The 13,956-nt window shown below is 42.1% G+C and overlaps 1 protein-coding gene across 1 annotated transcript in view; it reads left to right on the top strand.

Moving 5' to 3' along the window:
* The window catches only part of Pigu (phosphatidylinositol glycan anchor biosynthesis class U), an 88,155-nt gene that overhangs the window by 32,453 nt on the left and 41,746 nt on the right, over positions 1–13,956 (top strand). The window contains exon 6 of the mRNA XM_052722880.1: positions 1,540–1,640. Coding sequence (XP_052578840.1) covers positions 1,540–1,640 — 101 coding nt within the window. The remainder of the gene's footprint in view (positions 1–1,539; positions 1,641–13,956) is intronic.

The following is a 13,956-nucleotide window of genomic DNA, read 5'->3' as shown; positions in this document are numbered from 1 at the left end:
TAATAGCAACAGCCAATTCTTTAAAGGTTGTGTAACAAGTCTATCTGATTGCTGGGAAAAACAAAACAAAAGAAAAGACCCATCAAAAACCCCCAAGAGTTTCTAGGCCTTTGGTTTTAGAACTACTAATCTTACATTCCTAGGAGATGGGATTAGCTATAAGGTCTTTATTTGTGAATAATTATTATAATCTTTTCCCCAAGACACTTGTGTTTCTTCCTTTCTGACAATCAAAATTGTGTAACTGGCCTTTCTTCCTGTGTCTGCCAGGAAACTCAGACAGGTCTGAGGCTGGTTATTGTACAGCTGTAGTCTGTCTGAGGCTGGTGATTGTACAGCTGTAGTCCTGTGTGAGGTTGGTTATTGTACAGCTGTAGTCTGTCTGAGGCTGGTTTTGTACAGCTGTAGTCTGTCTGAGGCTGGTTATTGTACAGCTGTAGTCTGTCTGAGGCTGGTGATTGTACAGCTATAGTCTGTCTGAGGCTGGTGATTGTACAGCTGTAGTCTGTCTGAGGCTGGTATTGTATAGCTGTAGTCTGTCTGAGGCTGGTGATTGTACAGCTGTAGTTTGTATGAGGCTGGTATTGTACCTCTCTGTTCTTTGGTTTTCCTAGCTTTGCCTGTAACTTTTCTTCTTATGTATTTTCCCTGGTCTTGATTATGGCTGGTTTTACTTTATTACTATTTTTGTTATTTGTTCTCATTTTAACTGATGCATATCTTTTGTAGAAGCAGGACAGAAATAAATAAAAAGAATCCATTTTGACTGAGTAAGACTTTCCAACTCAAAACACTTCAGATGTATTTTTTTATTCCATTCCTTCCCACTTTATGGGGAAAGGACTCCAGCTTAACTCTTTCCTAATGGGAGGTCACGATCTTGTGAAGTTCTATGCCAGCTAACTTATAGAATTTAGAGGATCCTTTGTCTGTTCATGAATCTGGGTCAGGGGATACTGCTCTGGTATGAAGAGGGCTGAGTAGAAAGAATATTGGCTTTAGAACCAGGAAGAACTGATTTTTTGAATATATTTAATAGCTTGTAAAAACTTGGGCAAGTTATTTAATCACTGAATCTTATCTGCAAAAGTAAGATAATGCTACTGGGCCAGGTGGTACGTACCTGTGATCCCAGCACTCGGGAGGTGGAAGCTAGAGGATCAGGAAGTCAATGTCTACATGAGACCGTGTCTCAAAAACAAAACAAAACGAAACAAAAAACCAAACAAACCAAAATATAACAACCACAAAAAAGCCCCACTAAAAACAAAGCAAAAACTAGAATGTTTTTGTTAGTTTATAGGATCTTTATGGTTAGTAAATAGAAATACGATAGTTTTGCATATGTCTCATAGCGTAATGTTGAGTGCCTTTATTCATTGACACCTGATCTCACTCTATCCTATTGTATTTGGGACAGTTCATTTCTAAGGAGTTTTCTTCTTTTTTGTAAGTGAGTTGGACTTCATGGCTGTGGTGGCCAGGACTCTCTGGTCCATTGATCGTGTTTACTAATGACAAATATGTGTGTTTCCCCAGCTACCTCCTAAATCCCTATACGATCCTGTCTTGTGTTGCTAAGTCGACCTGCGCCATCAACAACACCCTCATTGCATTCTTCATTTTGACCACAATAAAAGGTAAGGCCCCAAGAAGAGTATAAAACATGCAGGGCTTTGTCACACTATGCTCCACTTTTTTTTTTTTCTTCTGAAGCAGCACAAGCTGTACATGGTAGCACATACCTATAACCCCAACATCTGGGAGGCTGAGTGAGACAAGAGGATCTGGAATTCAAGGCCAGCCTATGCTATATAGCAAGAATTTCAAAAAGAAAGAAAAAATACAATATTTTAAAAAATTACACAGAAATAGTTAAAGATTAATATAGAAAATGTAGCTAAACTGAGAGCAAAAAGTTAGTCCTGAAACTCTACCACTCAGCACCACCGTTGCCGTAGCTTTTTTGAATGTCAGTCTTCTGTAACCCTAGTCCAACTGTCATCTTCTCCCAGTGTAGCTGATGAAATAAAGAAAGAGAAGCAGTCCTGATGTGTAAGGTGTCGAGGCCAGCCTTTGTTGTTGTTTTGAGTCAGGCTGGGGGAGGATGACTGTAAGCTCATAATCCTCCTGCCTCCACCTCCCAAGTGCTGGTATTACAGGCTTGTGCCATCACTTCTGGCTAGTTCAGATTCTTTGGAGCAATACTTTGCTATTATTTACTTCTATATTTCTGAACTATATAACTACTTTATGAATGATAAATTTTAGACCTTTTTAATTGTGTTGCATTATGAGAAATGAAGATTTCTTATAGCACTTTTGTACCAATGTCCCTGCTTCCTCTTTGTTTGGTTTTCTTATAGTTACATTTCAGTTTCGATTAAATCAGTAGTTGGGTTGGGTGTGTGACTCAGTGGTAGTGTGTACTTAGCATGTATGGCTAGGCTCTTGCTTTTGAACTCTAGCACCAATAAATAGATAAATCTATGGTCAGTCCTTACATTTCATGACACTGTATATTATCACTGCTGGACAGAGCAGCAACTATTATTACTTTTGCTTTTTTCTATGTGATTATTTTTATATCACACCTTATTTTTCCTGGATTGTTTTTATTTCATTTTGGGTTATGTTTAGTTTTTAATTTTATTATTATATGTGTTTGTGGTATGTTCATGGGAATACACATGCCATGGTGCATGTGTGTAGGGCAGAGGGCAACTCTGTAGTTGGCTCTCTCCTCCTACCCTTTTTGTGTGTGTGTGTGTGTGTGTGTGTGTGTGTTTTGAGACAAGAGTTTCTCTGTATACCCTTGGCTGTCCTGGAACTCATTCTGTAAACCAGCTGACCTCGAACTCACAGAGATCCGCCTGCCTCTGCCTCCCAAGTGCTGGGATTAAAGGCGTGCGCCACCACTGCCTTGGCTCTCCTTCTGCCTTTTCTGGATTCTGAGATAGAATTTGTGTCATCAGACTTTCACAAGTGCCTTTACCCATAGAAATGTCTCGTTTGTTTGTTTTGAGACAAGGTCTCTCTTATGTAGCCCTGGCTGGCCTGGAACTTGCTAACTAGACCATCATAGCCTTGAACTCACAGAGATCCACCTGCCTCTGCCTTCTAAGGAAGCACTGGGATTGTAGGCATGTGCTACTATTGATTGCTGAACCATCTCTCTAGCCCCCAAACGTACATTTTTGTTTCCTTTGTTTCTTAGACACAGGGTCTCATTTTGCAGCCTAGTCTGGTCTAGAGCTCAATTTGTACCCCATATTGCCCTTAAAATGCCTTTATCTACCAAGTGCTGGTGTTTGTCACTATGCCCAGCTTTAAAAGTTTTGGGGGCTGGAAAGATGGCTCAGTGGTTAAGAGAATTGGCTGCTCTTCCAGAGGTCCTGAGTTGAATATCCAGCATGCACATGGTGTCTCACAACCATATGTAACTCTAGCCCTAAGGGATCTAGTGTTCTCTTCTGTCCTTTACAAGTACCGTATACACATGGTATACAGACATACATGCAGGCAGAATATCCATACATATAAGATAAAAATAAAGGTTAAAACTTCAAAAAGAATATTTTTGTTATAATCTGTTCTTAGTGGTTTAATTATAGTTTTACTTATATACTGTCATTTTAGTGAGGTTTCTGGAGAAATGAAGTATAGAACGTGTGACTGATCTGCCATTTGAATTAAAAGTCCCTTCCATTCACATATGGGTTATATTTTATAGTTTTCTCCCACTTTTCTTTCAAACATTTAGATATTATATATAATAACTGGTGCCAGGCATGGTGGTACATGTCTTTAATCCCAATTCAAAGGCCAGGCTGATCTACATAGTGAGTTCCAGGATAGCCAGAGCTACATAGTGAGACCCTTCCTATATCAAAAAAAAAAAAAAAGTTATTTAACAAACAACTCCAAAACTCAGTTATTTAAAACAGCCACAAAATGAACTTAGCTCATACTTTATCAGCTGGAGATCATCTGATCTATATAGATGTGACTAGTCATTTTATTAGTTTCACTGCGGCTCATTTGTGCCATCAATAGAGAGTTGGAATTTACTAATCTAGGTAGGGCCTCACTCTCCATGTCTGTCATCCTCCTACATCAAGGGCCTAACCTAAGCATGTTCCTATAGGAATGGGAGAAGCATAATTGACATGAAGCCCAAACAGGCATGAATTTCTTTCTCTTCTTTTTTTCTTTCTTTTGTTTTTGCGAGACAGGGTTTCTCTGTGTAACAGCCCTGACCATCCTGGAACTCACTCTGTAGACCAGGCTGGCCTCTAACTCATAGAAATCTGCCTGCCTCTGCCCCGGAGTACTGGAGTTAAGGGTGTATGCCACCACCCTCTGGCCAGGCATGACTTTTAAATTTCTGCTTGTATCATATATGTTAATATCCCATTGATCAAAATATAATACATGGGGGGGCTGGAGAGATGGCTCAGTGGTTGAGAGCGCTGACTGCTCTTCCAGAGGTCCTGAGTTCAATTCCCAGCAACCACATGGTGGCTCACAACCATCTATAATGGGATCTGGTGCCCTCTTCTGGCCTGCAGGCAAACATGCTGTATACATAATAAATAAACCTTAAAAAAAAAAATATATATATATATAATACATGGACCAGTTGTGGTTACATGTGTCTGTAATTTTAGCATCCAGGAGTCAGAGGCAGGAGGATTGCCACAAATTAAAGGACAACCTTATCTGTAAAAGTGAGTCCTAGGACAGTTTGAGTGACAGTGAAACCCTAACTCAACAACAAAACAAAACAAAAACAAGTAAACAGAAGAAAGGGGAGGGTGACTGTCTTTCTTGTCCACTGTGGGAAGACACTGTGAAGTTGAAAGAAAGTCTGGACATAGGGAGGGATGGAGATCTGAAGCGACCTAGTAACATGGCCCCATATATATCAACAAACATTTTGTCTGTTGTTTGTGTTATATTAATTACTTTTCTATTGCTGAGACGAAACACCATGACCAAGGCAACTTATAGAAGAAAGAGTCTGAGGCTTGCAGTTCCAGAGGATAAGAGTCCATCACCATCATGGCAGGATAGGCATGGCGCTGTACCAGATGCTGAGAACTCATAGCTAGACCCAGAAGCAGAGAACACACTGGGAATGGCATGAGTCTTTTGAAACCTCAAAGCTGGCTCCCAGAGACTTATCTACCCCAACAAGGCCACACCTCCTAATTTCTCCCAAACAGTTCTACCAATTGGGGACCAAATAATCAAACATATGAGCCTGTGGGGACCATTCTCATTCAAACTATTATAGTTCGTTTGTTTGTTTTAGAGACAGTCTGCCATGCTGTCTAGGTTGGTCTCAAACTTACAGTCCTCTCTCTTTGGTCTCCCAAGTGCTCAAATGATCATAGCTAGATGTAGTCTGGGTTTTATTTTGTTTTTCATTAATTGTGTGTCTGAGTGTGTATGAGCATGTACATGCATGCCACAGTACACTTGTGGAGGTAAGAAAACAACTTTGGGATTTGGTTTTCACCTTCCACTGTGTTCTCTGGGGATTGAATGCATGCACTCAGGCTTGTGTGCCAAGTGTTATAGCTGCTGAGCCATCTCACCAGTCTGAGTTTGTTTGGTTGGTTTTTTCTTTGAGGCAGAGTCTCACTATATAACCCTGACCTCACACTTGCTATGTAGACTAGGCTGGTCTCAAACTCACCATCTGCCTCTGCCTCCTGAATGCTAGGATTAAAGGCATGTGCCACTTTGACCAGCCCAAGTCTGCCAAGTCTGTTATTACTGAATACTATTCCATTGTGTGAATGAATATATGTAGATTCTTCTTTTTAGATTCAATTTTTAATTATGTATATCTGTGTATGGGGGCTATGCACTCAGAAGACAGTGTTGGATTCTTGGAGCTGGAGTTAGAGATGGCTGTGAGTGCTGGGAATTGAATTTGGGTCCTCTGGAAGAGCAGTAAGTGCTCTTAACCACTGAACCATCTCTTCAGCCCCCCTTTCACCCCTCTTCTTTTGAGACAAGTTTTCGATATATAACCCAAATGGACTGTAAACTCACAATGTAGCCCAGACCAGCCTGGGGCTCTTCATTACAAATGCCTCAGCTTTCTGAGTGCTGGTATTATAGGTATGTTTCAACCACCATGCCCAGAATAGAAATTCTTTAACCAATTTCTACTGTTTAGTATTTAGGTGATTTCCTGATATTTAGCTACTTAAATACTACTGCAATTAGCTTCGTCATGTGTATTTTTTTTTTTTTTTCATTCACAACCAGTGAATCAGGCTTGGGGAGGTGAACACTTGAGGGTCAGGATCTCAAGTCATTCTCAGATATAGTGTGAGAAGTTTGCAGGCAGCCTGAGTTGCATGAGAGCCTGTTTACAAACAAACAAACAAACAAACAAACAAACCTTAGGAAGAGCTGACAAGCTGACTCAGCAGGTGAAGGTGCTGCCACCCAGTTCACAACCTGAGTTTGATTCCCAGGACCCATGATGGAAGGAGAGACCCTGCTCTCACAAGTTCTCCTATGGTTTCCATATCCCTCTGTGTACAAACACAGTTTTATTTTTTAAACTGGGGGGAAAGAAGTTCCAAGAAAATCTCAGACCTACAGTTTTGGTTCCACAGGGAAGCTTTTTTATTATGTGACGCTGGAATTCTGTTGAGTGAATTCATAGCGTTTTTTTACAATGTTATACACATAATTTTGTTCAATATTTTATGAACATTGCCAATTGACTTAACATATTTGTATGTACCTTCTGGGTGGCCATTTATCAGTAGTCTTAAAATGTTTGTATTTTTTATTCTACTTTTTTTTTTTCCTTGAAACAGAGTTTCCATGTAGCTCTGGTTGTTCTAGAACTCACTATGTAGACCAGGCTGGCCTTGAACTCAGAGATCTGCCTGCCTCTACTTCCCAAGTGCTGGTATTAAAGGCATGCACCACAATACCTGGCTTATTTATTCTACTTTTGAGAGCCTATCCTAAAGTAATGCAGAGGGTTGGGGATGCAGCTCACTTGGTAGAGCATTTGCCCAGCATGCACAAAGCACTGCATAAATTGTGTGTGCTGGTGTACTTTCTAAAGTAATACAGACATTAAGCACACATTTGTCATTTTCTTTATACTTTATACTTTTAATTTTAAAAATTAGAAATAGTTCATGCACTTGGTAAGAATAAAAGAAATATAAACATACCAAACCAAAAGCAAGCCTTTGTGCACTCCACCCCGTCTCCATTTCTCATCCGCGTTTGTTCTGAAGCCTGGCTCTTCCCTATTGCTGGACATTTGTTTTCCATTGTTGTCTACTATAAATAGAGACTATTGCAGTGTTCCTAATCTATTAAAACATTTGAAGAATTCTGTCGTAGCTACATCTCTCTGAACCATGTTGACTCTTCAAGTATATTAGTAATGCCTAGTAATAGTTTTTTCAGTAATACTGAATCAGTTTTTTATTCTCCAAGTTCTGTTTCTGCATTTCACATTTGCATTGTATGAATAGTAAAACTAAAGATAGGATAATTCACTTTCATTTATTTATTTTGGCTTTTTGAAACAGTCTCACACTGGCTTCTATTTTATGGTTCAGATATAGACTGAGATCAAGCTGGTGCAGTCATACAGTGGGTCTGGCGTGAGATCATCTAGACTTATATCCCTTTTCCGTCTTTCCATTTCCTGGTCTGTAAGATGAGGGTGGCAATAGTTACTGAAAGGTCTGCTTTTTATGGCATGTGGCATGCTCACAGTCCTGTCTGGAACAAAGCAGGTGTTCAGTTTCATCATCACTGGTGTGGTTAGATTGCCTTGAGACAGACTGCCCTGTTAAAAGAGCACAGTTGCCAAGGATGTAAGTGCACCGGGCTGTGTCCCTAGCTGCTCGTCTGCCTCCTGTTGCCTCATGCTGGTGCAATTTCCTTTTCTGATAGTCCTATGGGGCCTCAGCCCTTTGGGTCAGTATTCCAGTCTGTCCCACTGCCAGTCTGCCTGGACAGGTCACTGTCTGTGACCCAGTCTCTGACTCTGTGTATTACTTGCTAAGTCCATATCCTGAGTCAGTCCCTTGGCTCTTCCTTGTCTCATTCCTGTGTCTCTTTCCTGCTCTGCCCTGCTGTTGTGCCACCCACCCAGGCCCTCATGAAGGTGCAGTCCCTAGAGGCACCTTCTTGCAGAGGCTTGTTTTGGCCCCCACCCTGATACAGAGAGTTGGAAAACATACAGAGTTAGATTGGGTAATGCCATTCCCTGATATGGGAGCCAGTCCCCCTATCAACTTAGCTAATTTATCCTAATGTTTCTGTGTCAGGCCAAAGGTGAAACCTAGTGCTTATATGGACTGGACTAGCAAATACTAGTAAGTTGTATCATTTGGGGGTAAAACTCATATCCCTTGTGGCACAGTTCCTCCTGGTTAGGCATTTTTTCAGTTGTAGACCTGTAGATAGGTATTTTGGATTATTTTTGGAACTAAACCCTTTATGCTCTGACCTCTGCCTGCTTGTTGAGACTTTAGATGGCAGATTGTAACTTTGACTAAAGTATATTAGGTGTACACAAAAATACAAAAACTGGCCTAGGAATGTACCTCAGTTGGTAGAGTGCTTGCCTAGCTGATATAATCCCTCACAATGCATAAACTAGAGGTGGTGGCCTGTGCCTGAGGTCGTAGCATTTGAAAAGTAGAGACAGGAAGATCAGAAGTTCGAGGTCATCCTCAACTACATTGCAAGCCCAAGGCCAGCCTGAGCTATATAAGACCCAGTATCAAAAAGAAAAAAGGGAGTGGGGTGTCCCTTGTAGATGCTGGTAATGTTCTGCCTCTCAGTCTGGGTTCTGCAACTCATTATTCTGTAAAACTTCCTTTATCTTTAACCTAATGGTTCCCATGTTTTCTTTTTGTTGTTGCTTTGTTTGTTTTGTCTTGAGACAGGATCTTAGGTATCCTACCTAGGCTGACCTTGAACTCACTGTATAGCTGAGAATCAAGGTTGAACTCTTTGATTTTCCAGCCTCCATTCCCCTTTCCTGTTAGTGGAGGCTTTCCCCACAGTGCCTGGTCTTCTAGTTCCTCCTTCCAGTGTCCCCATCTTGCCATGTTGTGTTAGTTAGCATCTCACCTATTCTTAGTACACCATTCTCCCTCACCTGTTTTGCAAATGCTGTTCCTTAGATGCCTGGGTCCCACCTACTCACTGTTCAGAACTCTGGTGTCAGCATCCTCTGATGGGCTTGTCTGTACTTCTTTCTTACATTTTGTGTTGTTTGCTGGGAGCTCCATGAGGACATAAACTGAGTCCCAGTCTCCCTGACACCCAGCATGTCATGAGGACATAAACTGAGTCCCAGTCTCCCTGACACCCAGCATGTTGACGCAGAGCAAACCTGGGCAGTGCCCGCTTACTGCACAGTTTGCACCTTCCCTGCCCCGTGCCAACCACGTGTTGTTCTAACTCAATGCTTTCTTCATTCTTCTAGCCCCTTTTAGAGTTATTCCAAACCTGTGTGCCTCCATGTGCCCATTCATGCCTACTTCTCATCTCATACCAGACCAGGCCACTGGCTGTAGTAGCACCATGTTTCTACTCCAGAATTTAGGCCTCCGCCATCACTATTCTCGAAAGCTTGCCTGGGCCGGGCCCCTGGTGTTAGAGCCCTCAACTGCTCCTCTGGAGGATCTTACCATTCTAAGATGGGGTTGTGTTATACCTTCCCCATGTCACATGACCCTCTGTTTAATGGTCTGTGGAGGCTTCTAAGGGTATTGGTTTGCTTTGATATGCTTGCTTTTCTTTCTTTCTGTCTGTCTTTTCCCCCCAGCCCCGAGACAGAGTTTCTCTGTGTAGCCCTGGGTCCTGGAGCTCACTCTGTAGCCCAGGCTGGCCTCAAACTCACAGAGATCCATCTACCTCTGCCTCCTGAACGCTGGGATTAAAGGTGTGTGTCACCATGCCCAGCAGTATGCTTTTTAAAAGGATCCCTGTGTTACTGAATGATGTTCATTCATTCAGTCAGTTAGGCACTCGTCATGTGTGCTTTGAAAGGTGGAAGAGATTCAAAATTAAGAAAGACTCATTGCCCTGGAGAAATTCCCAAGACAGATAGGGAGGAGAAGGAACTGGCATTGCTAGAAGTCAGCAGACGAGGCTGCTGAGTAAGAGCTAAAAGGATGGACGGGGGCAGGCGGGCAACTTTAGCTTCTCCACTTACCTTGCTTCTGTGCCTTGGTTTCTTCACTGGTGAAATGAGCAGACTACGTGATTTTATCACATTTAATGTGCACAAGAAAAGGAGCTGAAGGTAGTTCTTTCCCAAGTCTGTTGTGACGCTTCCCTGAGGGCCTGCCTCTTTGAGTCTGACACATTCTTGAGGTAGACATTATACGTGCATGTCACCTGCTGAGCAGTAAATATTAGCTGTAACTACTTTTGTTAACTCTGCTTTGGCTCCACATGCCACTGAAGGATGACAGGAAAAGAGCTCGGTCAGAAAGAATAGCCTGAGCAGACACATGAATGGAAGAGCCTGGTATTTTCAGAAACTGGAGTGTGTGTTGTGGTGCAGTGCAGTGTAGTGTAGTGTAGTGTAGTGTAGGCAGGACCAGGACGTGTAGGCAAGTGGTGAGAGGTGAAACGAAGGAGACGAAGATCCTGAGGATCTTGCTTGCCCTTGGAATTTGAGCTTAATCTGACTGATGAGACGGGACTTTGAGAAGTCGGTTTGGTTTTGTGTTATTCATTTCTTACACTTGAGGAACTCTTCAATGATGTTCTTGTCTCAAGATTCTTTGCCGTAGTCCTTAACCACTGCACAACTCAGCAACCACTTGATGGGGTCTCCCCTCCAGTCACTTTGCAGAGGCCCACCCATTCCCCTAGTCTCTTGCTGTCATCAAACTTAATCAGTTTGTTTTGGGGGTCGGTACGAAGGGTCTCCATCGACTTGATACGCACAACTGGCAGCAAGCACACGCAGATGGGCTTGGCATTTGTCCAAGGCCTTGGCAGCTTTGAGATTCCACATGGTGGGCCATTGTAAGTGAGGGTGGCTTTCGGTACCTCTTGTTGTGAAGCGGTATGAATGTCCATTACAACTCCAGCAGCCATGCCTTGTTTGGCCATGGCAGTGGGTTATGGGTGAAATCCAGTCTTGAATACACTTGAGCCTCTGCTACTACATGACATGGCAGCAATGGGAAAAGACTGGTTTTTGGTTTCTTGAGACAGGGTCTCATGTAGCCCAGGCTGGTTTCAACTAAGCCAGAGGTGTCCATGAGTTCCTGACCCTCCTACCTTGCCTCCAGGAGTGCTGATATTATAGGTGTGCACTGCCATATCTGGCTTTGTCCTTGTACATAAATCATTGTCTGCTTTAGCAGTCTCTTTTGGTGCTTCTGGGAAGGAGGGGCCCCGAAGAAAGAGACTGCTGAACACTAATGATAGATGAGAGCAAGGAATGACCTATACTTCAGAGGTGAATCTGTGGGCTGGGGAACTGGTGTAAGAAGGAATGTGGAGCTGAGGTATCCAGCTGGACTTTGATGGCACTTATTAATAGAAAGCAGGCAGAACAGATTCTAACTTCCTAAGATTTTCTCCTAGGCCTTGGGAATATAGCTCAGTGGTAGAGCACTTGCCCAACAAGGCCCTGGGTTGCAACCCCTCGTACTAATTTAAAAAAATTATCTAAGATATCATCCAAGGGCTGGGCATAGTGGCAGACGCCTTTAATCCTAGCACCCAGGAGTCAGAGGCAGGTGGATATCTGTGAGTTCAATGGCAGCCTGGTCTACATAGTGAGTTCTAGGACAGCCAGGACTATGTAGAGAGACCCTGTCTCTAAACTAATTAATTAATAATAAAAAAGGAAGGCATTTCTTCTGCTTCTTCCTGATCCTCAGAGCACATTTTCTAAGACATTTCTAAGTCCATTCAACTCCTCTACTAACCTTTTTTCTCTCTTGGGTCTTAGAGACGGTTGTTCCAGACAAGCAATTATTGATCTTAGGCAATTAGGGTAGGAGGTAACTGTCTTTATTTCACTCTCTGGTGTCTCCTGGGGCAGAGACTGAGGTGAAGGTCATGTGTTTTCACCTCATTTGTATGAATGAATGGATTGGAACAATGGCCTCCCCGCTATGACAACACTTAATGGATCTTTCCTCTCACCAACTACCAAATATGTAGAAAAGCATGTAAAATAAAAAATTCTCTCTAGCATTTCCTCACTCTTAGCCAGTTTCCCACAAATAGTTATTCATTTTTTTGGCCAGGTCACGGAATCCTGAGCTTACTTTTGCTTTGAGCTATATGTCGCAAAGCACCTTTCTCACGGGTGCCACCTCCCTGTCTCAGGGTGACCTGATTCTGGTTCCAGATCTATATAGCTTGGTAGGTAGGAGGAAGCTTCTCCTGGTGTCAGGACTCGGCTCGGCCTGTCCCGTCTCTGCTCAGTTGCTTTCGCAAGTCCCTGAAGTTCAGAATGTCTTGTCTGTCACTCCTCAGTGCAGCGGGACAGCCTTGTTCCGGGAATTCCGCTCTTTGTCTTTTACATGCAACTTCCTCCTTACTCTGCCTTCTTCCTACTTCTATACTGTCCACCATAACCTTGTAGTTTCTTGGTTTGAAGAATGGAATGTTCAGAGTTCTTTTCTGCTTTCTCATCTTTTTTAAGATTAACATTCAAAATAATGGTTTCATCGTGACATTTCATATATGTGTCTTTATAATTCTCATTTGTTCCTCCCCCATATCCTATCTCTCCCCCAGCTTGTTCTCCTTCTTCCTCAGTTTGTACCCCCTTATGCTTTTTTTTAAAGCATGCGTTCCTTTACTGTATTTTCCACTTTCCTTAAACTCTTTTCTTTCCCCATCATACTCCTCTTCTAATTCCATCACACGCATGCGTTCTAGCCTTTTCTTTTCCCAAGGTGACTCTTTTGTGTTTCAAGTAAATAAATTACTTGAGGGGACGGTGAAATTGCAGTCAGTAAATAGACTGCTTTAGTGAGTGAAAGAGCATATCGATCATCTGCGTATGTGTCCCTGGAGCTAGGCTGGGAAAGGTGTAAACTTCCTCGGATTGGGTAGAGTGAGGGGTTCCTCTTATTGTGAAACACTGTTGAGAAATGTCTGTTATAGTAAAGAATTGATTCCACATTCATGAGAGTAACCATGAGTATTATTGTTTTATATACCATAATCATATGAGACATGTGCTTTGAACCATTATATTCATCTGATTCTAGGTCACTTTGAAGCCTGTATTGAAACCTCTCGCCTTGGTATAAAGGTACCTAGTTGTCTTAAAATATCTGAAAGGGAATAGCTGTTGGTTTGTTTGTTTTTTTTTTCCAAATAGAAAAATCAATGCCTTTCCTATAACGCAAACAAAGCATGTTACGTGTGTTCTTTTTTTTCTTTTCCTGAGACAGGGTTTCTCTGTGTAGTCCTGGCTATCCTGGGACTTACTCTGTAGACCAGGCTGGCCTTAAACTCAGAGATCCACCTGCTTCTGCCTCCCAAGTACTGAGATTAAAGGCATGCACCACTATCACCTGGCTATGTTCATTTTTAAAGTTTTTAAAGAAAACCGACAAATTAAGTCTGATGGCATAAGCCATATCTCTTAAATTTTCACTTAACAAGGTATTATTGTAAGTATCTTTTCACATCATCACAGATTCATAAATGCTAATGACTCCCTAATAGTCGGTTTTGTGTGGGGAGTAGACTCATTATTAATAAAAGGAATGTACTCTCAGCTGGACGTGATGGCTTATGTTTGTTACCCCAGCACTTGGAGGACTTAGGCAGAAGGATTGCTACAAGGTTGATGCCATCCTAGACTATAAAGTGAAACCAAAAAACAAAGCATCAATAATATGTTTTGTTTAGAAAAAAAGAAGCATGACTTCAGTAGAGGTATTACAGAGT

This window comes from Peromyscus californicus, unplaced genomic scaffold (assembly GCF_007827085.1).
Source record: "Peromyscus californicus insignis strain IS unplaced genomic scaffold, ASM782708v3 Scaffold_7__1_contigs__length_154581171, whole genome shotgun sequence".
In the NCBI taxonomy this organism is placed as follows: domain Eukaryota; kingdom Metazoa; phylum Chordata; class Mammalia; order Rodentia; family Cricetidae; genus Peromyscus; species Peromyscus californicus.
Note: the sequence above shows the minus strand (reverse complement) of the source record. Positions and strands in the feature narration are given on the sequence as shown.